Source organism: Salmo salar, chromosome 10 (assembly GCF_965601325.2).
Source record: "Salmo salar chromosome 10, fSalSal1, whole genome shotgun sequence".
In the NCBI taxonomy this organism is placed as follows: domain Eukaryota; kingdom Metazoa; phylum Chordata; class Actinopteri; order Salmoniformes; family Salmonidae; genus Salmo; species Salmo salar.
Genome location: NC_138300.1, coordinates 109,081,507 through 109,109,377, shown reverse-complemented (window position 1 = coordinate 109,109,377; position 27,871 = coordinate 109,081,507). Strand labels below are relative to the sequence as shown.

At 41.6% G+C, this 27,871-nt stretch overlaps 1 protein-coding gene across 2 annotated transcripts in view; it reads right to left on the bottom strand.

The window, feature by feature from the left end:
- LOC106561480 (fatty acyl-CoA reductase 1) overlaps positions 1–25,508 on the bottom strand; it is a 42,708-nt gene extending 17,200 nt beyond the window's left edge. For both annotated transcript variants that reach the window (XM_014125476.3, XM_082957366.1), the window contains exons 1-8: positions 25,375–25,508; positions 7,413–7,638; positions 6,859–7,034; positions 2,485–2,664; positions 1,703–1,880; positions 1,551–1,595; positions 951–1,078; positions 759–826 (exon numbers count right to left, since the gene is read on the bottom strand). In XM_014125476.3, the coding sequence (XP_013980951.1) occupies positions 759–826; positions 951–1,078; positions 1,551–1,595; positions 1,703–1,880; positions 2,485–2,664; positions 6,859–7,034; positions 7,413–7,601 (964 nt within the window). In that variant the 5' untranslated portion in view covers positions 7,602–7,638; positions 25,375–25,508. The remainder of the gene's footprint in view (positions 1–758; positions 827–950; positions 1,079–1,550; positions 1,596–1,702; positions 1,881–2,484; positions 2,665–6,858; positions 7,035–7,412; positions 7,639–25,374) is intronic.
- Between the last annotated feature and the right edge of the window lie 2,363 nt (positions 25,509–27,871).

Genomic DNA, 27,871 nt, shown 5'->3' with positions numbered 1-27,871 from the left:
AAGGAGACTAGGGGTATTACAAAACAACGGCGCAAATATAGACTTCAAAGTAAGCCTAATGAATGCAGAAATGCAATGTTAACAACAAAGTGATTTCACCTGAAATATTTTAAAAGCATAAAAAAATCTATGGTAAATGAGTAACAAATATATTGACATTTACTACAACAAACCCAACAGGTTAACAGCTTAAAGGGAACTATACAACTGCCACTATGAAAATGTCATCCATCTTTAATGCACTAAACAAATATTGTACTAAGACTGGAACAGTTTTCCATTTTTATTCAAGAATACCAGTCATGTTATATAGTTTACCTATTGCCTTTAAGCCTGCTGTTGATCTTTCTCAGATGGCTAGCATTCAGAGACTATGTACACAGGATCCCATGTGGCTCAGTTGGTAGAACATGGCGCTTGAAACGCCAGGGTTGTGGGTTTGATTACTATGCGGGACCAGTACAAGAAAGTATGAAAATGTACGCACTCACTACTGTAAGTCGCTCTGGATAAGAGCGTGTGCTAAATGACTAAACTGTACACTGGACACAAATCCAGGAGAGGTCATTTACAGGGAGGTGACTAACACTCCAATGAGGGTGTTAGTAAACCAAAACCTTCTCACATTCACTACAGTGATAAGAGTGGGTCCTCAAGAGTATGACTGATAATCATTATTTATCATTCTGCTTTGTTGGGAGCATCCAAGAACAAATCCAGTCAGTGTATTTGGATAAGATATGAGGAGCGTTTCATACCAACTTCACCCCAGTGGAACGGGTTGATGCTGCCTGTCGTGCAATTGTACACCAATATGCTCTTAGGCCTGCGGGGATAAAGGGGAACAAAATAGAATGCCTGCCATAGAAACCTGAAATAATATTTGCATTTCACAATCACATTATTCATCCAGCTCTACAGATGACAGCTGCAGTGTGTGTGAGACTGACCTGGTGTGTCTCTGGGAGCCTGAGTACCAGGCAGCAGCCAGTGTGGTATTGATGACCACGTCCACAGGTACCAGGTCAGCCACCGCGTTGTTGGACGCTCTCATGGTGCGCAGGATCCCCTTTCCTGCCTATACAGGGCAGAGAAGTGCTAGGTTCATTACCAGGTGATGGGAATGTGGTTTCTCAGGTTATAAATCAGCAGCCTTTGAAATGGTCATGATCGCATTATTGCGATCTGAGCATTTTACATATTGCACTCCAGTATCTCTACTTGCACATTCATCTTCCGCACATCTACCATTTCAGTGTTTAATTGCTATATTGTAATTACTTCACCACCATGGCCTATTTACTGCCTTACTTCCCTTATCCTACCTCATTTGTACACACTGTATATAGACTTTTTCTACTGTATTATTGACTGTATGTGTGTTTATTCCATGTGTAACTGTGTTGTTGTATGTGTCGAACTGCTTTGCTTAATTTTGGCCAGGTTGCAGTTGTAAATGAGAACTTGTTCTCAACTAGCCTACTCGGTTAAATACAGGTGAAATAAAAAATATATAAAAATACTGAGAACATATTTTTTAAGGTACTTACTGCAATGAATATTCCACTAGGTCCATTGAAATTATCAATCCAGCCCTAAGAGTGAAAAAACATGTTATGAACAGTATACAGAATTGACCACAGTCAGCTACAGTATAGCTACCGCTTAGAAGACAGCCGGCTCAGTACATGGGAAGACTCACTGGGAACGGCTCTTTCCAACTGGCCCCAACTATAGAAGGCCTGATTATTGCCACGTTGAGGTTTCCACACTCCTGCTGGACCAGGTACTCAGCCATGGCCTTGGTGTAGGTGTACGTGTTGGGCCTTTTTCCAATCAGCCCTGGGGTCATCGCTGAGACCAGCTTCTCATCCATCCATCTAACCAACATGAAAACACATTGAAGACAGAGCCACAATAAAAAGGTCCATTATCTGCCATATTGCTCAAATACAAAATATATATTCCCAAGACCACAAACCAAATAAGTCTCTGAAATTCCCTTTCCCCACACACATACTTGTATGTCTCTGAAGAAATTAGCAAATGCCTACTGTAGTACTTAGGGATGGAAAAATTCCTACATAAACATAACACTGACTTTCACACAACTGGTGACCATGCACCACCTGCAAGAGCAGTCAGAGGCCCCACCTAACATTTAGAGGAAAGCAAATGTCCTTTTAACAGTTCCAATTGCCCTAACACAAATGAGTGAGTGCCACTCAATCAGTAACCAAACTCCATGAAGTTTAAATCAGAGACCGTCCCTGTTTTGGCACAGTTTCAGTCCATGCAGTGAGATATTGAGAGACCCACAAGGGATAGCTACCAAGCTTATGCATTAGCCACTACAAACTAATCCACAGGATGAAAATCTACTTATCTATGATTTCCATTTCATCTCAGTCAAACATGCCAAGCTGTAAATTACTATAATCTCTTGGCTTCCGTTTCTAACAATCGGCAAAGAACTTTACTCACTCTAGGCTGTCGATGAGCTTCTTGTAGTCAACAGGAGGTGGGTAAACCACTTCCTCAATGAGTGTCCGGTCACAGTTGGCGTAGGCTGTGGACACATGGAGGAAAACCTCCAAGTGCTTCATTTTGTGGGCAAGAGCCACCATCTTCTGGGTGGCTAGAACATTCAGCAGCATAGCATCTCTGAAAGAAGGAGAAGAAAGAAAATGTCACAAAACATCATTACAGAAATGTACTCAGTACTTTGTTGAAGAACCTTTGGCAGCGATTACAGCCTTGAGTCTTCTTGGGTATGATGCTACAAGCTTGGCACACCTGTATTTGGGGAGTTTCTCCCATTCTTCTCTGTAGATCCTCTCAAGCTCTGTCAGGTTGGATGGGGAGTGTTGCTGCACAGCTTTTTTCAGGTCTCTCCAGAGATGTTAGATTGGGTTCAAGGCCCCGCACACTGACTCTGTACCGGTGCCCCCTGTATATAGCCCCGTTATTCTTATTGTGTTGTTATTATTAGTTTTTATTTTAGTCTACTTGGTAAATATATTCTTAACTCTTCTTGAACTGCACTGTTGGTTAAGGGCTTGTAAGTAAGCATTTCACGGTAAAGTCTACACTTCCTGTATTCGGTGCATGTGACAAATAAAGTTTGATTTGAAGTCCGGGCTCTGGCTGGGCCACTCAAGGACATTCAGAGACTTGTCCCGAAGCCTCTCCTGTGTTGTCTTGGCTGTGTGCTTAGTGTCGTTGTCCTGTTGGAAGGTAAACCTTCACCCCAGTCTGAGGTCCTGAGTGCTCCGGAGCAGGTTTTCATCAAGGATCTCTGTACTTTGCTCCGTTCATCTGTCCCTTGATCTTGACAAGTCTCCCAGTCCCTGTCGCTGAAAAATATCCCCACAGCATGATGCTGCCACCACCATGCTGCACCGTAGGGATGGTGACAGGTTTCCTCCAGATGTGACACTTGGGATTCAGGCCAAAGAGTTCAATGTTCATTTCATCAGACCAGAGAATCTTGTTTTCCCTGGTCTGAGAGTCTTTTGGTGCCTTTTGGCAAACTCCAAATGGGCTGTCATGTGCCTTTTACTGAGGAGTGGCTTCCGTCTGGCCACTCTACCATAAAGGCCTGATTGGTGGAGTGCTGCAGAGATGGCTGTCCTTCTGGAAGCTTTTCCCATCTCCACAGAGGAACTCTGGAGCTCTGTCAGAGTGACCATCGGGGTCTTGGTCACCTCCCTGACCAATGCCCTTCTCCCACAGTTGCTCAGTTTGGCCAGGCGGCCAGCTCTAGGAAGAGTTTTGGTGGTTCCAAACTTCTTCCATTTAAGAATGATGGAGGCCACTGTGTTCTTGGGGACCTTCAATGCTGCAGAAATGTTTTGGTAGCCTTCCCCAGATCTGTGCCTCGAGACAATCCTGTCTCGGAGCTCTGCGGACAATTCCTTTGACCTTATGGCTTGGTTGTTGCACTGACATGCACTGTCAACCGTGGGAGCTTATATAGACAGGTGTGTGCCTTTCCAAATCATGCCCAATCAATTGAATTTACCACAGGTGGACTCCAATCAAGTTATAGAAACATCGCAAGGATGACCAATGGAAACAGGATGCACCTGAGCTCAACTTCCAGTCTCATAGCAAAAGGACTGAATACTTATGTAAATAAAGTTTTTTTTTTATAAATTTGCAATTATGTGGTATTGTGTGTAGATTGATGAGGAATACAATGAACTTAATCAACTTTAGTTAATCAAGTCTAAAGTAACAAAATGTGGAACAAGTCAAGGGGTAAATACTTTCTGAATGCACTGTGTGTGTGTGTATATACAGCAGAAGTCAGAAGTTTACATACACCTTAGCCAAATATATTTAAACTCAGTTTTTCACAATTCCTGACTTTTAATCCTAGTAAAAATGTCCCTGTCTTAGGTCAGTTAGGATCACCATTTTATTTTAAGAATGTGAAAAGTCAGAATAATAGTATAGAGAATTATTTTTTTCAGCTTTTATTTCTTTCATCACATTCCCAGTGGGTCAGAAGTTTACATACACTCAATTAGTAGTTGGTAGCATTGCCTTTAAAATGTTTAACTTGGGTCAAACGTTTCGGGTAGCCTTCCACAAGCTTCCCACAATACGTTGGGTGAATTTTGGCCCATTCCTCCTGACAGAGCTGGTGTAACTGAGTCAGGTTTGTAGGCTTCCTTGCTCGCACACGCTTTTTCAGTTCTGCCCACAAATTTTCTATAGGATTGAGGTCAGGGCTTTGTGATGACCACTCCAATACCTTGACTTTGTTGTCCTTAAGCCATTTTGCCACAACTTTAGAAGTATGCTTGGGGTTATTGACCATTTGGAAGACCGATTGAATCTAATGTTTTGCTTTCGTTGTAAAGCCTTTTTGAAATCGGACAGTGTGGTTAGATAAAGGAGAGTCTTATCTTTAAAATGCTGTGAAATAGTCATATGTTTGAAAAATTGAAGTTTTTGTATTTTAGAGGAGTTTGTATTTCGCGCCACGCCCATCATTGGATAATGGAGCAGGTGTTCCGCTAGCGGAACGTCTAGATGTAAGAGGTTAATCTAACCACACTGTCCGATTTCAAAAAGGCTTTACAACGAAAGCAAAACATTAGATTATGTCAGCAGAGTACCCAGCCAGAAATAATCAGACACCCATTTTTCAAGCTAGCATATAATGTCACATATACCCAAACCACAGCTAAATGCAGCACTAACCTTTGATGATCTTCATCAGATGACAACCCTAGGACATTATGTTATACAATACATGCATGTTTTGTTCAATCAAGTTCATATTTATATCAAAAACCAGCTTTTTACATTAGCATGTGACTAGCATTCCCACCGAACACTGCCAGTGAATTTACTAAATTACTCACGATAAACGTTCACAAAAAGCATAACAATTATTTTAAGAACTATAGATACAGAACTCCTCTATGCACTCGATATGTCCGATTTTAAAATAGCTTTTCGGTGAAAGCACATTTTGCAATATTCTCAGTAGATAGCCCGGCATCAAAGGGCTAGCTATTTAGACACCCAGCAAATGTAGCACTCACCAAAGTCAGATTTACTATAAGAAAAATGTTATTACCTTTGCTGTCTTCGTCAGAATGCACTCCCAGGACTTCTACTTCAATAACAAATGTTGGTTTGGTTCAAAATAATCCATAGTTATATCCAAACAGCGGCGTTTTGTTCGTGCGTTCAAGACACTATCCGAAAGGGTAAATAAGGGTGACGAGTATGGCGCAATTCGTGACAAAACAATTCTAAATATTCCATTACCGTACTTCGAAGCATGTCAACCGCTGTTTAAAATCAATTTTTATGCCATTTTTCTCATTAAAAAAGCGATAATATTCCGACCGGGAATCTGCGTTTAGGTAAACAGACGAAAGAAAATAAAGCATTCGGTCGACTCGGGCACGCGCCTAAGCCCATAGTACTCTGATCGGCCACTTGCCAAAAGCGATAATGTGTTTCAGCCAGAGGCTGCCTCGATATCGTTCAGCTTTTTCCCGGGCTCTGAGAGCCTATGGGAGCCGTAGGAAGTGTCACGTTAGAGCAAAGATCCTCAGTCTTCAATAAAAAGAGCCAAGATGAAACACAACTTCTCAGACAGGCCACTTCCTGCATGGAATCTTCTCAGGTTTTGGCCGTTCCATTTGAGTTCTGTTATACTCACAGACACCATTCAAACAGTTTTAGAAACTTTAGGGTGTTTTCTATCCAAAGCCAATAATTATATGCATATTCTAGTTACTGGGCAGGAGTAGTAACCAGATTAAATCGGGTACGTTTTTTATCCGGCCGTGTCAAGACTGCCTCCTAGCCCTAACAGGGTAACAAGAAATTTGTGGAGTGGTTGAAAAACAAGTTTTAACCTGTTAGGGCTAGGGGGCAGTATTGACACGGCTGGATAAAAAACATACCCGATTTAATCTGGTTACCACTCCTACCCAGTAACTAGAATATGCATATACTTATTACATATGGATAGAAAACACCCTAAATTTTCTAAAACTGTTTGAATGGTGTCTGTGAGTATAACAGAACTCAAATGGAATGACTCCAACCTAAGTGTATGTAAACTTCTGACTTCAACTGTGTGTGTGTGTGTGTGTGTATGTATATATATATATTTATATTTATTAAAGCCTAAGCAATAGGTAGGTACGTCCGGAGGGTTAGTAAAAATGTGAGAGTAATTTCCCTGCAGGAGAAGCAAGTGTGAGTGAAGAGCCAAGATCACTGTAGATAAATCTGAAATTGCAGCACTGTCCAGCAAGGTTCTGGGAGCAGAAGTGAAACAACGTTCTGTGGAGCAGTATCAGGAGAGAAACAATGGCTCACTTTAGAGGCTCATTGAATCGGATGGTTGCAGCACAGTGGAAGACTATGTTGATGCAGTCAGCAAGCGTTTCCTGGTCCACTTTGCTCAGGTCCAGTTCTGGCAGGGTGAGGTCACTGTTCACAGCCACTATCTTCTTAGCAAAGTCTGGCTGCTCATCTCGTAACCTGTCAAAAAGCTGAAAAACAAATACAGTTGTACTAGAGTTGTAATACTCCTTCATGCCACTTTCACAGCCAATAAGCTAAAATGAGCCTTCTCAAGGTTTTTCTTTTATGAAATCAATTTGTAGGTGGAGGGATGCGTTTTGGTTCGAAAGCACTCCAAGAAAGCAATTCCATTAGTAAGACTTAGGCTTGCCTACATTGTGGTCTTCCATGGCCCAATTGTAAAGACCGTATGGAGTGTGGGCTGTGGAACTACGAAGTTTCCGTAACAAGCAGTCAAGAACTTATGACGCATCACCCCACACAGCCTACAGAGTTTTGGCTACCCCCCTAGAACATTCCTCTTTGGCTACCCCATTAGACCTTTCCCCTTCTCCAGCTCTTCTCACCTTGCAGTTGATCATGTCTGCGATGCGGGCCAGGGGACCGTGGCCCGCTTTGTGCCGGACAAGGACGTACACAGCCTTGACTCCAGGGCAGGACCGCATCAGCTTCTCCAGTAGGACTTTTCCCATAAAGCCTGTGGCCCCTGTGATCAGCACATTCTTCCCCTCATAGTACTCAGGAATGGTCACCATTTTGTCTGTGTGCTCCAACCTTCCTAAACGATGCCACCTGTGGAAGGATTACATCATCGTTAGCCTAGTCACTGAAGATCCTTACTAGCGTGATTGAATTTCAGAAATTACTAAGGCTGTGACCATATCAAAAATAAAAACACGACGCAGACCTAACTCTTCAGTCCTTTAAAAACCTGTTGTAAGTAAGATAGTAGTCTATAGCTTGGAAAATAAATAATGTGACTCTGGATGACAACATAATGATGTTCGTTTCCTAAAGAAGTTAAATCCGCTTTGTTTCCTTGCCACGATACTAACGAGTATCGCAATACTCGTATTGTCACTAGCAGTTACACGGTCAAAACCACCCCAGTTTGTAGAGGCAAAAACTCCCCTTACCATCTTAACAGTTCACTTTCTAAGCCTATAGCTATCACTTACAGAAGCCAACACATCTTAGGAATTCAGCCACTCCAATGTTGTAAGCAACTTTTATCCTTTCTAATCCACACACTGCCATTAAGATGGCTGCCGAGCTCAAAAGCTTTACTTAAACCTTGCTGAGACGGGTTTCTCATAGGCACAATCTACTACAAGAGGTCTAGAGAGCAGAGTTGAGCACTCTGCAAAGATCCAGTAAAGACAATTGAAACAGCCTAGAGTAGTAGAAAGAAGACTGCTCTACACAACATCACATTTAAATCACTAATACCCAGTTTACCTTGTTACAACACAAGAATTTAAACAAGCCTGTGATATATATTTTTTTTAACAACTCTAGTCTTATCTCTAGTCGTCGGGTGGATGATACGCTGCTGTTGATACAGAACACTACTCAGACAGATAGTGCCTTCAGAAAGTAATCCCACCCCTTGACTTTTTCCGCATTTTGTTGTTACAGCCTACACACAATACCCCCTAATGTCAAAGTAGAATTATGTTTTAAGAAATATTTACAAATAAATGTAAAATTAAAAGCTGAAATTTGTGTAATAATTAATAAAAATTAGCTAAAGTTGTCATGACTGTCCTGTGAGGATCCAAATAGGTCAGATCAGCTTTGCAATAAATAACTTCAACCAGACCCCCCCTCACCCACAGAAGGGGGGAAGGAACTGGTGCGGGTTAACACCTCACACCCTGTTGTAAATCAAGGACAGAACATTCAGACATCCCTCTCCAAATTCACACAAGGAATGTGCTTTGTTTTAAAAATACTTTTCCTGGCGTGGGGAATGGTCAGAGGTGACCTAAAATAACACAAATGCCGTTTTGGTTGTTATTTTGTAATGTCATTAAAAAATGTTAAAGGAAATACTGTAACTTGACAAGTATACGTACATGTACGAAGTTTCCATCCTCTGCGTTGTGCATGCTATATGAAAAATTATTAAAGTGTTTTTGTTAAGAGAGGGATGTGATTTTAGAAACTGTAAGAGGAAATTGTTTCTATAACTGTGCACAGTAAGTAGTCACCGCCCCCCTTGAGTGAGGTCAGAGAGCGTGTCAACCTGACAGAACCGCCCCTTTTGAACGAACTGTATAAAATGGGTTAATAATTAACATATCAGATCAGAGAGACGTAGAGCTGCAGCTTACGTTTAAAGTGGTTTGAACTCAATCTCAACATGAGGTAGAGACGATAAAGTTACCTCCCGGACAATCACTGGTACGGCTGATTAGCTGTCTTAAGTAAAGTATCTAGAAAAGCGAATTTAAGTGGGACCATTCTACTACTCTTTTCAAACCATTGTATTCCGCTACTCTCATCACCCCACTGGGAACCATCGACAGGGCTGGCCTATCTTCACAGAAGCATCTTCCAGAGCGAATGGAAGTTGAATAAACTATAACTACACGACAAGTCACCGGATATCGGAAGACTGCAGAGGAGAACAACAGAGGAACCATTTTGGACAATCAGAGCCTTACAAGCGTGCCGCAAAAACGGCAATTCCAAGGAGGACCCGCTCAGAGAGATACAAAGCGAACCAAGGCATTTTCACATAAATGCATTCATGATTTCTGACTCCAAGTGGACGGCGGTTCGTGTGGAAAGTATAAGTGAGTAGTTTCTAAATGTACCAACGTTAAGTGTCTCTGTCCCTCTCTCTCTCTCACTATGTCTTTCGTAACAAGTAGCCATATTGTTGTCAGTCCGCTAGGGACCTGATTCTTATGTATTAAGTGTGTATGTTTATCCTGTGTAACCATTTAGTTAGCAAGTAAATAAATTAAACCAATTTGTGTAGTACTGAATCACAAGTGAGGCTCAGGTTTTTGCAGATGCAAGGAGGTTTACAACTGTTCAGAATGATGACATGATACGAGGTTATGATTAATAAGTTGACTGTTTATGGATGTAATAGGTAGACCTTCAGAGTTTAATTTGGGAGATGGTAACTCTTTAAAGAACCGCTCTCGTGGTGTCCCAGATCCTAATGAGTTAATTGTTACATGATGAATTTAAAATCGGTAACAATTAAACATATATAGACTGTTTAGATACATAAATCTTCAGATTAATGAAAGTAAAGTCACGACAACGTTGTCATCTATGTTATGGCGATTATTTTAACTGGCTAGCCAGCTAAGTTAACATTAGGTAGCTAGCTAACAAGCTAGAAATGAACCAAAACATTGTTTAGAAAGTAGCTTTTAGTTGCTAGATTGAAATAAATATACAAAATTCATTTTTAACGGATGGATTTATTGGAGGCTGCTGATGTCATGCAGCCTGTTGTTTTACTCACAGTTTAGTACATGGCCTCACATGTGAATCCTTAAAGAAAAAGGTGGGGCTGAGGCTTAACAGGGTGTGAACAATGCCAAATGGGCCAAATGAGCTCTCCAGTATGTGTATCAAAACATTCAAGTGCCATTTTCTCAAAAGTGAGGTTACAAGTTAATCAATTTTCAAAGCAGAATTACTTTCCCATTTTTCTTCAACTGTAGTGTATAATATTCAATTGTCTTACTCCAAGTCTAGTTTTATCCAATGCTAAAAAACACCCTTTTGTTACATAAGACCGAATCGAGCAGGTCGGTAACATTTCGGATTGACTTAACACACAACCACTAATGAGCTGTGGATCTTCTCAAAGTAATGTTTTCTTCACCTCAAACTGCAAGCAAACAAATTCAGTTTTTACATCAATTGAGAATGGTAATAACTCAATGTATTTGAAAAATCTTTCCAGCTCTCTCCTTTTCGATAACCGCTTAGCTTGAAAGGGAACATTTTCATAAAATAGGCCTACAGTGGTTCCTCCTTTAAAAGTTGCGAGCTTACACCGTGAGACTTAGAGATACCCAGCGGCACGGCTTCGTTCCTCCAGACCACCACAAGGGGGAGTTAGAGCACTCATTATGCATTTGGGTCCCAAGGTATTTATATGACCAATCATATCGAGTGGTTCCAATGATGAATTTGACACGAGCCACCTGTCCCTGGTGACATTCTTCAGCAAAGGTGGCTGACAAAACATTACGGTGGAAGCAAATGTAAGTAGTTATAACATCATAACAAGTCAAGCAAAAAATGTACAATTGAGAGGAATGTTAATAAATGTAGAGACAAATGTTTGTGCATATTTTGTCATGAAGTTAATTAACAAAAATCGCTATTTAGCAAGTTAGCTGAATGTCTAACATTAGCCAGCTAGCTAGTGTTTTGACATGAGAATGAATATATCATTTGTGTTGTTTAATGTTTTAGGGACTCTGGCGAAAACCAGAAAACCAGGCTGTCGTCTTGTGAAACAGTGGATGTAAAGTATCTAGCTAGCTAAAGCATTTACTGCAAATTGAATGTACAATTGTGTTAGCTTGCCTTGCTTATATTTGTCCTGCAATACAGCTGAAGTAACATAGCTAGCTAACTATTTATTTGCTTATTGTGTAGTGGAGGATAAAAATAACTATATGCCTATGGATGTGTAGCTAGCTACAGTATGTAGCCAATCTGTGTATGGACCCTAAAACTTTTGGTATGAAAATTAGTTCAGAACCTATGAAACTCAGCTATCATAGTTGTTGTTTTTTTTATTATTTATTTTACCATTATTTACCAGGTAGGCCAGTTGAGAACAAGTTCGCATTTACAACTGAGACCTGGCCAAGATAAAGCAAAGCAGTGCGACAAAAACAACAACACAGAGTTACACATAAACAAACGTACAGTCAATAACACAATAGAAAAAAAGTACATGTACAGTGTGTGCAAATGCAGTAAGATTAGGGAGGTAAGGCAATAAATAAGCCATAGAGGCGAAATAATTAACATTTTTCATTTAACACTGGAGTGATAGATGTGCAGATGATGATGTGCAAGAAGAGATACTGGGGTGAAAAAAGAGCAAAAACTAATAATAATATGGGGATGAGGTAGTTGGGTGTGCTATTTACAGATGGGCTGTGTACAGGTGCAGTGATTGGTAAGCTGCTCTGACAGCTGATGCTTAAAGTTAGAGAGGGAGATATACGTCTCCAGCTTCAGAGATTTTTGCAATTTGTTCCAGTCATTGGCAGCAGAGAACTGGAAGGAAAGGAAGCCAAAGGAGGTGTTGGCTGTTGGGATCACCAGTGAAATATACCTGTTGGAGTGTGTTGGTGGGTGTTGCTATGGTGACCAGTAAGCTTAGATAAGGTGGGGCTTTACCTAGCAAAGACCAGCCAACGAGAGCATACAGGTCGCAGTGGTGGATAGTATATGGGGCTTTGGTGACAAAACGGATGGCACTGTCATAGACTGCATCCAATTTGCTGAGTAGAGTGTTGGAGGCTATTTTGTAAATGACATCACCGAAGTCAAGGATCGACAGGATATTCAGTTTTATGAGGGTATGTTTGGCAGCATGAGTGAAGAGGAAGCCGATTCTAGATTTAATTTTGGATTGGAGATGCTTAATGTGAGTCTGGAAGGAGAGTTTACAGTCTAACCAGACACCTAGGTATTTGTAGTTGTCCACATATTCTAAGTCAGAACCATCCAAAGTAGTGATGCTAGTCGGGTGGGCAGGTGCGGGCGGCAATCGGTTGAAGAGCATGCATTTAGTTTTACTAGCATTTAAAAGCAGTTTGAGGCCTCGGAAGGAGTGTTGTATGGCATTGAAGCTCGTTTGGAGGTTTGTTAACACAGTGTCCAAAGAAGGGCCAGATGTATACAGAATGGTGTCGTCTGCGTGGAGGTGGATCAGAGAATCACCAGCAGCAAGAGCAACATCATTGATATATACAGAGAAAAGAGTCGGCTCGAGAATTGAACCCTGTGGCATCCCCATAAAGACTGCCAGAGGTCCGCACAACAGGCCCTCCAATTTGACACACTAAACTCTGTCTGAGAAGTAGTTGGTGAACCAGGCAAGGCAGTCATTTGAGAAACCAAGGCTATTGAGTCTGCCGATAAGAACGCAGTGATTGACAGAGTCGAAAGCCTTGGCCAGGTCGATGAAGACGGCTGCACAATACTGTCTTTTATCAATGGCAATTATGATATCGTTTAGGACCTTGAGCGTGGCTGAGCTGCAAACATGACCAGCTCGGAAACCAGATTGCATAGTGGAGAAGGTACAGTGGGATTCGAAATGATCAGTGATCTGTTTGTTAACATGGCTTTTGAAGACTTTAGAAAGGCAGGGCAGGATGGATATACAGTTGAAGTCGGAAGTTTACATACACCTCAGCCAAATGCATTTAAACTCAGTTTTTCACAATTCCTGAAAAATCCTCGTAAAAATACCCTGTCTTAGGTCAGTTAGGATCACACCTTTATTTTATGAATGTGAAATGTCAGAGTAATAGTAGATAAATCATTCCATTTCAGCTTTAATTTCTTTCATCACATTCCCAGTGGGTCAGAAGTTTACATACACTCAATTAGTAGTTGGTAGCATTGCCTTTAAATTGTTTAACTTGGGTCAAACGTTTCGGGTAGCCTTCCACAAGCTTCCCACAGTAAGTTGGGTGAATTTTGGCCCATTCCTCCTGACAGAACTGGTGTAATGGAGTCAGGTGTGTAGGCCTCCTTGCTCGCACACACTTTTTCAGTTCTGCCTACACATTTTCTATAGGATTGAGGGCAGGACTCATTTGCGACCAAGCTTTAACTTCCTGACCGATGTCTTGAGATGTTGCTTCAATATCTCCACATAATTTTCCTCCCTCATGATGCCATCTATTTTGTGAAGTGCACCACAACATGATGCTGACACCCCCGTGCTTCACGGTTGGGATGGTGTTCTTCGGCTTGCAAGCCTCCCCCTTTTTCCTCCAAACATAATGATGGTCATTATGGCCAAACAGTTCTATTTTTGTTTCATCAGACCAGAGGACATTTCTCCAAAAAGTACAATCTTTGTCCCCATGTGCAGTTGCAAACCGTAGTCTGGCTTTTTTATGGCGGCTTTGGAGCAGTGGCTTCTTCCTTGCTGAGCGGCCTTTCAGGTTATGTCGATATAGGACTCATTTTACTGTGGATATAGATACTTTTGTACCTGTTTCCTCCAGCATCTTCACAAGGTCCTTTGCTGTTGTTCTGGGATTGATTTGAACTTTTCGCACCAAAGTACGTTCATCTCTAGGATACAGAATGCGTCTCCTTCCTGAGCGGTATGACAGCTGCGTGGTCCCATGGTGTTTATACTTGCATACTATTGTTTGTACAGATGAACGTGGTACCTTCAGGCATTTGGAAATTGCTCCCAAGGATGAACCAGACTTGTGGAGGTCTACAATTTTTTTCTGAGGTCTTGGCTGATTTCTTTTGATTTTCCTATAATGTCAAGTGAAGAGGCACTGCGTTTGAAGGTAGGCCTTGAAATACATCCACAGGTACACCTCCAATTGATTCAAATGATGTCAATTAGCCTATCAGAAGCTTCTAAAGCCATGACAATTTTCTGGAATTTTCCAAGCTGTTTAAAAGGCACAGTCAACTTGGTGTATGTAAACTTCTGACCCACTGGAATTGTGATACAGTGAATTATAAGTGAAATAATCTGTCTGTAAACAATTGTTGGAAAAATGACTTGTGTCATGCACAAAGTAGATGTCCTAACCAACTAACAAACTACAGTTTGTTAAGAAATTTGTGGAGTGGTTGAAAACAAGTTTTAATGACTCCAACCTAAGTGTATGTAAACTTCCGACTTCAACTGTAGGTCTATAACAGTTTAGGTCTAGAGTGCCTCCCCCTTTGAAGAGGGGGATGACCGCGGCAGCTTTCCAATCTTTGGTGATCTCAGACAATACGAAAGAGAGGTTGAACAGGCTAGTAATAGGGGTTGCAACAATTTTGGCGGATAATTTTAGAAAGAGTGGGTCCAGACTGTCTAGTCCAGATGATTTGTAGGGATCCAGATTTTGCAGCTCTTTCAGAACATCAGCTGTCTGGATTTGGGTGAAGGAGAAGCCGGGGGGGCTTGGGCAAGTTGCTGCAGGGGGTGCATAGCTGTTGGCCGGGGTAGGGGTAGCCAGGTGGAAAGCATGGCCAGCAGTAGAAAAATGCTTATTGAAATGATCAATTATCGTAGATTTATCGGTGGTGACAGTGTTTCCTAGCCTTAGTGCAGTGGGCAGCTGGGAGGAGGTGCTCTTATTCTCCATAGACTTTAGAGTGTCCCAAAACTTTTTGGAGTTAGTCTTACAAGATGCAAATTTCTGTTTGAAAAAGCAGGCCAGGTTGATTAGAAAGGCCTGCTCACTGAAGTGTTTTAGGGAGCGTTTGACAGTGATGAGGCTTGGTCGTTTGACCGCGGACCCATTACGGAGGCAAGTAATGAGGCAGTGATCGCTGAGATCCTGGTTGAAGACAGCAGTAGTGTATTTAGAGGACAAGTTGGTCAGGATATCTATGAGGGTGCCCATGGTTATGGATTTAGGGTTGTACCTGGTAGGTTCCTTGATCATTTGTGTGAGATTGAGGGCATCTGGCTTAGATTGTAGGACGGCCGGGGTGTTAAGCATATCCCAGTTTAGGTCACCTAACAGTACGAACTCTGAAGATAGATGGGGGGGGGGGGCAATCAATTCACATATGGTGTCCAGGGCACAGCTGGGGGCTGAGGGGGGGGTCTATAACAAGCGGCAATGATGAGACTTATTTCTGGAAAGGAGGATTTTTAAAAGTAGAAGCTCAAATTGTTTGGGCACAGACCTGAACAGTATGACAGAATTCGACTTCAAGTCGGTATGGCATTAATGAAGCCTATGGATTGAGTAGAATATAATAACTTTATTGTGCCAAGGATGCAAGTCCTATATACATGTACTGTAGTTATTACCACGCATGAGATCCCCACATTGTAGCCTGTACATTGAATATATTCACTGATCATGTACTCTTCCTTGGTAAATAAAGGTGTGGTTCAGGTATGAATCTGAGACGTTCTTTTTCAGTCACGTCCAATACTAAGTGTATCAAACTATTCTTTGAATGATGCTGAATGTATTACAATTATACACTTGAACAGTGTTTACCACTCCTGCTCCTGGACATCAATGATTACACATTGTAACTATGCAATAGACTAGAAACATGATTTAAGTAAAGGCTGATTTGTAATTCATATATACACCTATGCATATCCAACTCCCTTCATCTGCATTAATCTGAGGACACAGGATAGGTGTATTATTCCAATGAGATAATTTCAACCAGTGGAGAATGTGAAACGCTTTATTGAAAGTTCACTATCCAGGTGTTATAAATACATGCATTATAAATAGTATAATTGTAATATTATAAATACAAGTTCAATCTGTACTTCAATGCACATATGGTGTCAGAAAGAGGTGGGGAGAGATGTGTAGAAGACAGAAAAGGAAAGAGGTAAAACAGAGGAGGAGGGAAGACAGCATATGATTATTGAATTACAGTGCTACCCTAATATTCTCCTAGTTCATCACAATTATATAGTGTCTCTTGCGGTGTCTCCTAACCAGCCTTGGGCTCCCAGTCGGCCTGAAGATAATCTTAAAAGCGGGTGAGGTAGCAATAACAGGAGTGCTTCCTCTCTCACATCAAAACATACCTGCAGATGAGACGGACAGAGAATAAAAAACAGCTTAATCATGCTAACACGGTCAGTCATCATAATCATCAGGAGGTGAAATGCAAAACTGACCTTGGATCATTAACTCTGGGACTACTAGATCTCAATCTGTATTTCAATGTCAAGCATTGCTTTAATAATACTTCCTGTATAATATCCCTTATAACAAATCATGATAGCATTGGATAGATACATGTGTAGCATGTGACAATAGCAGGATGACATAAAAGATAGCGTCACAAATGAATACCACTTGAAGCTTGGTGATGACTTGATCATTTGAATCAACTGTGTAGTGCTAAGGCAAAAACCTGCTCTAGCCAGAATAGCCTACTCTCTCACTTCTGACAGCTGGGCTTGCTATCCTTTCACCCTCCTCCAAAAATACAAATGTTTGCCATTATCCTACATAGTGTGGGAGGACTGCACCTAAAAAGGCTGGAGACTAACTATAATCTAACTAACTACTAATACTATACTAGTAGCTATACTAACTACTAATCGAAGAGCATGCATATGTGCTGACCAAAAGATGAGGAGTCAGTGGTGGAGTTCACTTGACGTTGCAGCACAGCAAGATTCTCAGTAGGCAGTGGGATGTCAGGAACAATGACCCCATTGTCAGTGTTTCCAGATTATCCCCCTGATAAAGCAGGTCCCCCACCTGCTGAATCTGGAATGCACAAAAGAACCAATCTGTGTTTATGTGTAAATCTTAAAATAAGCAGCTGACATCTTAAGGGTTTTTTAATTAATGCAAGTGAGACAGGTTCCATGTACAACAAGACAGGCAGAGAGGAAGAGAGAAAAAAAACTGAACAGTTTAATTACCTCTGCTTATGGACACTTTTGCCAGCAATAAAGCTTCCACGGCCTGTTCCTCGCACAGTGAACATACAGTCGTGGCCAAAAGTTGAGAATGACACAAATATTAATTTTCACAGTCTGCTGCTTCAGTGTCTTTAGATATTTTTGTCAGATGTTACTATGGAATACTGAAGTATAATTACAAGCATTTCATAAGTGTTAAAGGCTTTTATTGACAATTACATGAAGTTGATGCAAAGAGTCAATATTTGCAGGGTTGACCCTTCTTTTTCAAGACCTCTGCCATCCGCCCTGGCATGCTGTCAATTAACTTCTGGGCCACATCCTGACTGATGGCAGCCCATTCTTGCATAATCAATGCTTGGAGTTTGTCAGAATTTGTGGGGTTTTGTTTGTCCACCCGCCGCTTGAGGATTGACCACAAGTTCTCAAATGGGATTAAGGTCAGGGGAGTTTCCTGGCCATGGACCCAAAATATCGATGTTTTGTTCCCTAAGCCACTTAGTTATCACTTTTGCCTTATGGCAAGGTGCTCCACAATGCTGGAAAAGGCATTGTTCGTCACCAAACTGTTCCTGGATGGTTGGGAGAAGTTGCTCTCGGAGGATGTGTTGGTACCATTCTTTATTCATGGCTGTGTTCTTAGGAAAAATTGTGAGTGAGCCCACTCCCTTGGCTGAGAAGCAACCCCACACATGAATGGTCTCAGGATGCTTTACTGTTGGCATGACACAGGACTGATGGTAGCGCTCACCTTGTCTTCTCCGGACAAGCTTTTTTCCGGATGCCCCAAACAATCGGAAAGGGGATTCATCAGAGAAAATTACTTTATCCCAGTCCTCAGCAGTCCAATCCCTGTACCTTTTGCAGAATATCAGTCTGTCCCTGATGTTTTTCCTGGAGAGAAGTGGCTTTTTTGCTGCCCTTCTTGACACCATGCCATCCTCCAAAAGTCTTCGCCTCACTGTGTGTGCAGATGCACTCACACCTGCCTGCTGCCATTCCTGAGCAAGCTCTGTACTGGTGGGTGCCCGATCCCGCAGCTGAATCAACTTTAGGAGACGGTCCTGGCGCTTGCTGGACTTCCTTGGGCGTCCTGAAGCCTTCTTCACAACAATTTAACCGCTCTCCTTGAAGTTCTTGATGATCCGATAAATGTTTGATTTAGGTGCAATCTTACTGGCAGCAATATCCTTGCCTGTGAAGCCCTTTTTGTGCAAAGCAATGATGACGGCACGTGTTTCCTTGCAGGTAACCATGGTTGACCGAGGAAGAACAATGATTCCAAGCACCACCCTCCTTTTGAAGCTTCCAGTCTGTTATTCGAACTCAATCAGCATGACAGAGTGATCTCCAGCCTTGTCCCCGTCAACACTCACACCTGTGTTAACGAGAGAAATCACTGACATGTCAGCTGGTGCTTTTGTGGCAGGGCTGAAATGCAGTAGAAATGTTTTTTGGGGGAGTCAGGTCATTTGCATGGCAAAGAGGGACTTTGCAATTAATTGCAATCATCTGATCACTCTTCATAACATTCTGAAGTATATGCAAATTGCCATCATACAAACTGAGGCAGCAGACTTTGTGAAAATTAATATTCGTGTCATTCTCAACTTTTGGCCACGACTGTACATCTGGCAATATTTACATTTTAGACACATTGATCAGCTCACACTCAAAGTAAATAATATAGCTTATTTTTGTAAATATGAAAATAACAGATATGACCGTTCAATCTAAAGCAACAGATGTCATTTTCAGGATACATCAATACAGCACAGAAAACACCAGACTGGTATTGTGGTTGTTCATTAGGTGATGGGAAATATGCAATATGCATACAAAATAATATACTTACCTTCCTTGAAAATCCATCTATACCGCCAAAGATGACAATGTTGTATCTTGAAAAAAAAGCATTAGAATTAAAAGTGAAATGTTTAACCTATTAACCTGCTTCATTATTTATGTATTACCAGTTGATGAAGAACTCCAATTTCATACATAATTGAAAATGTATCTACGAATAAGTAAGAATAAAAAAGTTAAAATAACTTATTAGATTTGATGGAGACATTATACATCTTAGTACCGTATCAATTTATGATTTGTATCAATGTGGACGAGAGACAGGGGAGCAGGACCAGAGTATTTTTGCCGAGCAACGCAACGAAGCTGGATCATTCTGGCAATGATACCTGCACCATCTACACGCTGCAAAGACTCCCTAACTCTTCACCATTGTACACGATGGCCCATTGGTCAAAGGAAGTATTAGAGAATTCTAAAGCCCACATGGGGCATCCTTGCCTTAATGGCCCTGACTTTCTGGTCTAACTCTTCATCTAACATATCAGAATAGCATTCCCTGACAGACAGTGTTCTTTCATCCTTCTGTAAAAAAGCTAACCGTTATGATTATATATATATCGACTATGAAACAAATAGGACATGGCCTGCTTATGCCATGAAATAAAGTTAGATGAATTCAACTGAAAATAGCAAAAACAGGCGTTCGTAGCTAAATGTTTTTGGTTAGCTTGAGAATAATAATTGCATGATTTATCATTCTACGGTATGCATGTAATATAGTAGAATGTTATGAACCGACACTGAATCGTAGGAGCTAACTGCTAGCTATGTAACGTTAGAAGTTGGACGGAAGAACGCCCAGTGCTGCTTACCTGAGATGCCATCGTCACACAGTCCTTCGTAGGTGTCCACTATGACTTCCTTCGTGTCGGAAAGAAAGGCTGAGCAGTATTGGTTGTAGCCAAACTGATACTCAAAACATGGACAAAAATCGAGGGTGGTTGACAGCTAAATAAAATTGGAGTTGTTTTCAAATACATTTTTTGTTCTCAAAATATTTTTGGGGAACAAAATGCAGTTTTGCGCTCTATTACAAAATATTTGATTGCACTTTTTTTTTTTTTTACTTTGATGCCTCGTTTTTGCTTTCAGAACAATTGTTTTTGATTGAATTTTTTTTTTTTTTTTTAGCTCTCGACAAAAAGATTTCTATTTGTTGCAAGTTGAAGAGGGGGCTAATAGCTGAACAAGACTATTCTTCAGTAAAGACTGAATAGTTTAACAGCCGAGCTAGGTGTGAAAACCCCCCCGTCCCATCACAGACTAGATTTGCCCTAATGAGCAAGGGGTTAGGAGTTCGAGCACTGATTATGATTTTGGGTCCCAATGGACTACTATGTCTCTAACTGACAATGAATGGGCAATATAAACTGATAATTGTGCACGACTTCAAATGAAACAAGCAGGGAGCAGGTTTCGAACCCTCAACCTTCTTGCCCGATGTCCAGCGCGCTATCGACTGTGCACCAAAAGCATGCTCAAGCCGCAGAGTCGATAGAGCGCGTCCTCTTGTTGGCTTGCTACTCAATGTAATAAAAGTAATGACTTTTCAAGTTATCTACTCTGATTCCAGAGCACTCTCGTCTGAGTGTACCAGAGCGCAGAATGAATTTACAAGCGCTCAACAACCGTTGAATATGGTCTGTGTCAGTAAACGTCAGGCAAAAATGCGTAATTAAAATTGTTCGCAGCAGCACAGTTACAGTCACCAATGCTCTGGTTAACACGAAAACTGCCTAACCAGCTCTGCTAGGGCGAGTAAAATGGTCAGAGTGGTCTCATTTGTGTCTAGAAGTAGCTAGCAAGCTAGCCAACGTTAGAACGGCAGTTAAGCACCCAAGCTAAGGCCAGAACGCTCAAATCAACCCTACTCCTCAGCACCAACGTCCAGTGTGTGCTCCGAGAGCGAAACGGTCTGAATTTACCCAGAGGGTTTTTCATTTTTTACGGAATAGAAACAGCATAATATTAATCAAATAAATGAAGCAAGTACCAGTCAAAAGTTTGGACACACCTACTCATTCCAGGCCTTTTCTTTATATATTTTTTTTACTATTTTCTACATTGTAGAATAATCGTGACGACATCACAACTATGAAATCAGTTAAGAACAAATTCTTATTTACAAAGACAGCTTATTCCTTCCTCCCCGTCAGGGAACATATTGTCCATGTTCTGTTATAATCTCCACCCGGCACAGCCAGAAGCGGACTGGCCACCCCTTATCAGTTTGGTTCCTCTCTAGGTTTCTTCCTAGGTTTTGGCCTTTCTAGGGAGTTTTTCCTAGCCACCATGCTTCTACATCGGGGGGCTAGGGTCAGTCTGTCACATCTGGAGTATTTCTCATGTCTTATCCGGTGTCCTGTGTGAATTTAAATATGCTCTCTCTAATTCTCTCTTTCTTTCTCTCTCTCTCTGAGGACCTGAGCCCTAGGGCCATGCCTCAGGGCTACCTGGCATGATGACTCCTTGCTGTCCCCAGTCCACCTGGCCGTGCTGCTGCTCCAGTTTCAACTGTTCTGCCTGCGGCTATGGAACCCTGACCTGTTCACCGGACGTGCTACCTGTCCCAGACCTGCTGTTTTCAACTCTCTAGAGACAGCAGGAGCGGTAGAGATACTCTCAAAGATCGGCTATGAAAAAGCCAACTGACACTTACTCGAGTTTCTGACTTGTTGCACCCTCGACAACTACTATGATTATTATTATTTGACCATGCTGGTCATTTATGAACATTTGAACATCTTGGCCATGTGCTGTTATAATCTCCACCCAGCACAGCCAGAAGAGGACTGGCCACCCCTCATAGCCTGGTTCCTCTCTAGGTTTCTTCCTAGGTTTTGGCCTTTCTAGGGAGTTTTTCCTAGCCACTGTGCTTCTACACCTGCATTGCTTGCTGTTTGGGGTTTTAGGCTGGGTTTCTGTACAGCACTTTGAGATATCAGCTGATGTAAGAAGGGCAATATAAATACATTTGATTTGAATTGAACCCCGGTCTCCCATCCGGTCCGCACAACACAGGGATTCTTTAGCTAAATAGCCAAGTACTGTACTGCCGACCGTCAGGTTGTACAGTGCCATATTTTCCGTTCCATCATTGTTTTTCATGGAATAGAAACACCATAATATTAATCAAGCAAGTACCAGTCCAAAGTTTGGACACCAACTCATTCCAGGCCTTTTCTATATTTGTACTATTTTCTACATTGTAGAATAATAGTGAAGACATCACAACTATGAAATAACACATATGGAATCAGTTAAGAACAAATTCTTATTTACAAGGACAGCCTCCTCCTTCATCACGGTCGGGGAATTGAATCCCGGTCTCCCGCGTGCCTGCAATATGGAAGATTATCGAATGCTTCTCAAAGATGCCCTCTGGTGGTCAAACTAGCACTAACTTGCATTAACAGAAAAAATAGCCGACAATTAAATGAATTGCCACATTTCGAATGCTGCGGCAGCCCGCAAGGTGTGCCACAGTATGACGTAACTTTTAATTGTGGAACCACTGTACCTGATTCGGGAAACTCTGAGGGCCCATAATATTTTATACAATGTTACAAGTTTGCTAATGCTAGCGTCAGTCAGACCCAAGTTAATAGGTTTCAAGTTTGTTGCAGACAGGCCATGTATAGCCATGGTAGTTTCTACCTGCAGGCTGCAATGTTTTTATGTAGGCTATTTTTACATAGTTGACAAATGGCAATAGAAGTTACTGTTTAGGTTTGTATCATTTAGGTTAATTTTGATTAACCACATGACAATGATTGAGACACGAAGACATTATTATAAATGAAATGAAAGTGTGCATATGAAAACCATAACTGGCACGCGGACCGGTAGAAATGGTAAGATAAATTGGCATTCCACATGAGAAAGGTTGCCGACTCCTCGTGTAGCCTATTACTGGCAACTTAAGGAGAGTAATGGCAGAAAGCCAGTAGGAGGGGGAGGAGGATAGGTTGGGTAAGGTTACGTTTTTTCCCCCCTTCTGGTTATCTTGTTCACTGGCTCCCTCTTGAGTCATGTGTCTTATTTCATTAAAACAGTGCGCTTCAAGCTCAATGCATATAGATTTCATTAAAACATATCTCTATATGGAAAAATACACCTTTAAAAATGTCAACCAATCAATTGGTCGAAAGAACAGACCACTTTCGGTCAACCAAGATGCATGGAATGCTTTACTATAAAGGTACATTTTTAATGGTGAAAATTTGCTCCCCACACTACACTCATGCGCCACCTATGCATAAGCTAGTGATTTTGCTGTTCATTATTAGTCTTGTTGACTGAGGAAAATGTAAATGTGGACAGTTATTCTAACATGTTCAAAGTGCACAGTAAGGACACACGTCGTTGCATCCTCAATTTGCATGTTCAGTTGAGATTCATTACCATAACCTAAATGTGATTGTCATTCTGAGCACCATAGGTGCTCTAATCAACCCTAATCAAGTTACCCAATGCATGTGGGTCCAGTAATTTTCTCAAATGTCTGGTAAATTAAAATGCTACTGGTCAAATGTCCAGCACCTAATTTTCAGAACTGAAACCCTGCCTGGCCTATAGTGCCGTTTAGCTCAGGTATGGAACAATGGGAAGTTGGGAACCCAGAAACATACACTGTTACTGCATAGTGCCAGATGCAGCCCTTGAGCTAATCTGCACACTGTTAAACCAGGTTTGCATATACTGTAGGTCTACTGTTACTGTACAGCACTGATCAGATGTGCCATGACATTTGTTTAATGTGCAGGACTGGTTCCCAACGGACAAAGCAACAGACAGTCTATTATTTACTCTATCAAACCACTGACAAGTCTGACAGCTGCAAGCTTGTCAAACAGAAGCATTGTCTCCAGCCAAGCTGCAAGGCAGTTGTGGTAAGCAGTGGCATCTTGTCCTCACATTATATATAGGCCTACTGTATGTGTGTGCTTATTATAAACCATTTGATAAACAAGTGTCACAAGGATAAACTTCAACTGTAGAGTAAGGACATAAAAAGCCATCAAGAAATCCCTGGTAACTGGTGAGCAACATGTGTAGGCTATTCACTAAAGCACTACCGTGAAAAAACGGATACCCATTCATGGAGGAAGGAATGAACGAAAGCTGTCTCGTCAGGTGGGTATGAGAGAACAGTGTCTAGAACTCAATGAAAACACTCCCCAAAAGCCATGGAGACAGGCTGCTGCGGCTCCATTTACAGTGAGTGCCTTCACCGGCCAAACCCGGACGTGTGCGCCACCCAATCACGGCCGTAATAGTTGTGTGAAATGACAACAAACCTCAAAAGCAATGCGTTACTGTAAGTAAGACCACCTTTGTTGTTTAGAGAAATCTGATGACAAGTCCACCTCAGCAGCTGTGAGTAATGTTGCCTTACTCACAGCAATTACATACAAATGTCAAATGGAAAGGGCTTGCCGTGAGTCATAGGACCAGGCTGGATATCTTGTGACCCTGATTAAAAAGTCAGACAATTTGCCAGTTACAGAACACAAGCTTTAAAATGGCTTACCTCAAATAAGTGTGTCATTCCAGATGAACTTAGATAACAAAGCAATCTATGAATGTTGTACAGAATTATAACGGGTTTTAATATTGAACAGCGACTTGGGGCTGTGCCACCCCACATACAAGAGCCGAAGCTAGATTGCTAGCCAGCCACTAGCTAGCCTTCCAACTTCTCTGGTGTTGTGAGAAATTCCCACTAATTCATAGCTAGCAGCAAAACCAGCACAACTAAAGTAAGAACAATGTTCAAACTTTCTGAAAAGTATAGACATGAGTGTTAACAAAGCTACAATACTTTCTGGAAATAATTTTGCTAGCTAACGTTACCCCCCTCCCTCCTGCGCGTCTTTTCCGTGGCATGCTGTCTGTCGCACGTACTATAGTTAGCAAAAGCTAGCCATTTGCAGTGATCTTTGAACATTTTAAAATGTTACATTTAGCTAATGTAGCGGATTCTAGTGCACAACAAAACCAAATCAGAGAACATAGCATGTGAAATACAGATATACCTGAAATTTCGACGAGGCTGAGTTTTCCTGCGTTAAATCAGAACAGAAGTATCTGCCGGTTGTAAGTGCCGCAACAGCTCAATTTTTGCGGGCTGGGAGAACGGGCGTATTCATTAGGGAAACGGTTTATGATTTAAGACGCAAACAGAGCAAAACGAGAGTTTCTATTGGACAAATTCAGGTAAATCCCTCCCCGTTTCGTTCCATTAGCTTCCGTTTAAGAAACGTTTTAACAGAATTGCCGTAATGAATAGACCCCAGGAAATATAACGGGTTGCTGGTTGCCAGAGATGTGACGTCAGCATCCACCAAACGAGTCCACACTGTTGTATTTCACTGTTAGCAACTGCTTTATGGAAATTCATTTTCTTTGACATAAAAAAGCATAATATAAAGTATAGTTTAATTCTAATGATTTTATTTTTTTTAATCATAGGCCTATCATGATAAAAAATACGTCTGAGGTTTCATTCCATATCAGTCAATTCAATCAAACATATTTTACTTGATACCAACAGAGAAAGCATTTACATTGCAGCGCAAAATTAGAGCATAAGCCTGTAATAGAATGGACGTGACAGTAATAAGTGTTGCAATTAACTGAGCACTTAGCCTATGTCTACACAGGCAGCCCAATTCTGGGGTGCGTTCAGTTTGATTGAACGTTTGCTACTTTGCGTAACGGTTAGTACTGAACGACACGTTTCCCAAAAACGTTACCTAACAGACTGAGTGAGGTATGTCTACTCCGTTTGGTGGGTGAGCACTGATGTTTTTGGTTGTTAAGTCAATTAGAACATGCCCATTTCAAGCTTATCCTTCTAAAAAAATAAGAAGTTATTTCAGGAAATATTAAGGCAAGTTAGCTGGCTAACTCAATGATCCTGCTCTGTAGTAAACCCATTAGAATTGAGCTGCCTGTGTAAACACAGCCTTTGAAAATCCAGGTCGAGAGCCACGCCGAATGGGCTGGGATTTTACCTCTAATCCCATCTGGGAGTGTTCCATTTGCATTAGGTTTTAGGTCCACATGCAGTTTGTCCTGATGTGGTAAAAGGTTGATTTGTCCTGATGTCCCACAGCTGTGTGTAATCTGTCTATAATCTGTTATGCAGTGAAAAAGCCAAGTTTTGCCATGACTTCACCCACCCCAGGTTTTAGGCTCACTAACCCACTGGAGTACTGACATATCCAGCCTCAATTGCAGGCTGCTGCCCACTAGAACATTACAAGGCAAAGTCTTATTTCACAATGATGACCTACCAGGGAACAGTCGGTTAACTGCCTTGTTCAGAACAACAGATTTTTACCTTCTCAGCATGGGGTTTCAATCCAGCAACCTTTCAATAACTAGCCCAACACTCTAACCACTTGGCTACCTGCAAAGTCTGTAGCAGAGCATTTTTGGGATGATTTTTAAATACTTAGTCACATAACATTGGTAAACAGGATCTATTACTCGTTTTAGGTTTGTACAAATATGAAGGCCTGTTTTTATTTTATTTTTAATTACACTGAACAAAAATATAAACAACATTTTCAAAGATTTTACATATTTTTTTAAATTTCGATTTACAGGAGAAATTAGGGTTTTTCAATTAGTCGGCTCAAGGATTCAAACCAGCAACCTTGCGGTTCCTTGCCCAACACGCTAAACCACTAAGCTACCTGAGTTGCAGTTCATATAAAGAAATCAGTCAATTGAAATACATTTATTAGGCCCTAATCTATGGATTTCACGATTGGGCATACAGATATGCATCTGTTAGTCACAGATACCTTTAAAAAAAGTAGGGGCGTGGATCAGAAAACCAGTCAGTATCTGGTGTGACCCCCATTTGCCTCATGCAGTGCGACATCTCCTTTGCATATAGTTGATCAGGCTGTCGATTGTGGCCTTTGGAATGTTGTCACTCTTCAAATTGCTGTGCGAAGTTGCTGGATAGTGGTGGGAACTGGAGCACGCTGTTATGCACGTCAATCCAGAGCATCCCAAACCTGTTCAATGGGTGACATGTCTGGTGAGTGTGCAGGCCATAGAACTACACAATTCCAGGAATTCTGTACAGATCCTTGCGACATGGGGCCGTGCATTATCATGCTGAAACATGAGATGATGGCAGTGGGTGAATGGCATGACGATGGGCCTCAGGATCTCGTCACGGTATCTCTGTGCATTCACGACGCCCACAAGACGCCATCCACACTGTCTGCCACCTGCCCGGTACAATTAAAACCGGGATTTATCCGTGAAGAGCACAATTCTTCAGCATGCCAGTGGCAATCAAAGGTGAGCATTTGGCCACTGTAGTCGGTTACGATGCCTTACTGCAGTCAGGTCAAGACCCTGGTGAGGACGATGATGGTTTCTGACAGTTTGTGCAGAAATTCTTTGGTCGTTTCATCAGCAGCACAGTTTCATCAGCAGTCTGGGTGGCTGGTCTCAGACGATCCATCAGGTGAATAAGCTGGATGAGGTTGTCCTGGGCTGGCGTGG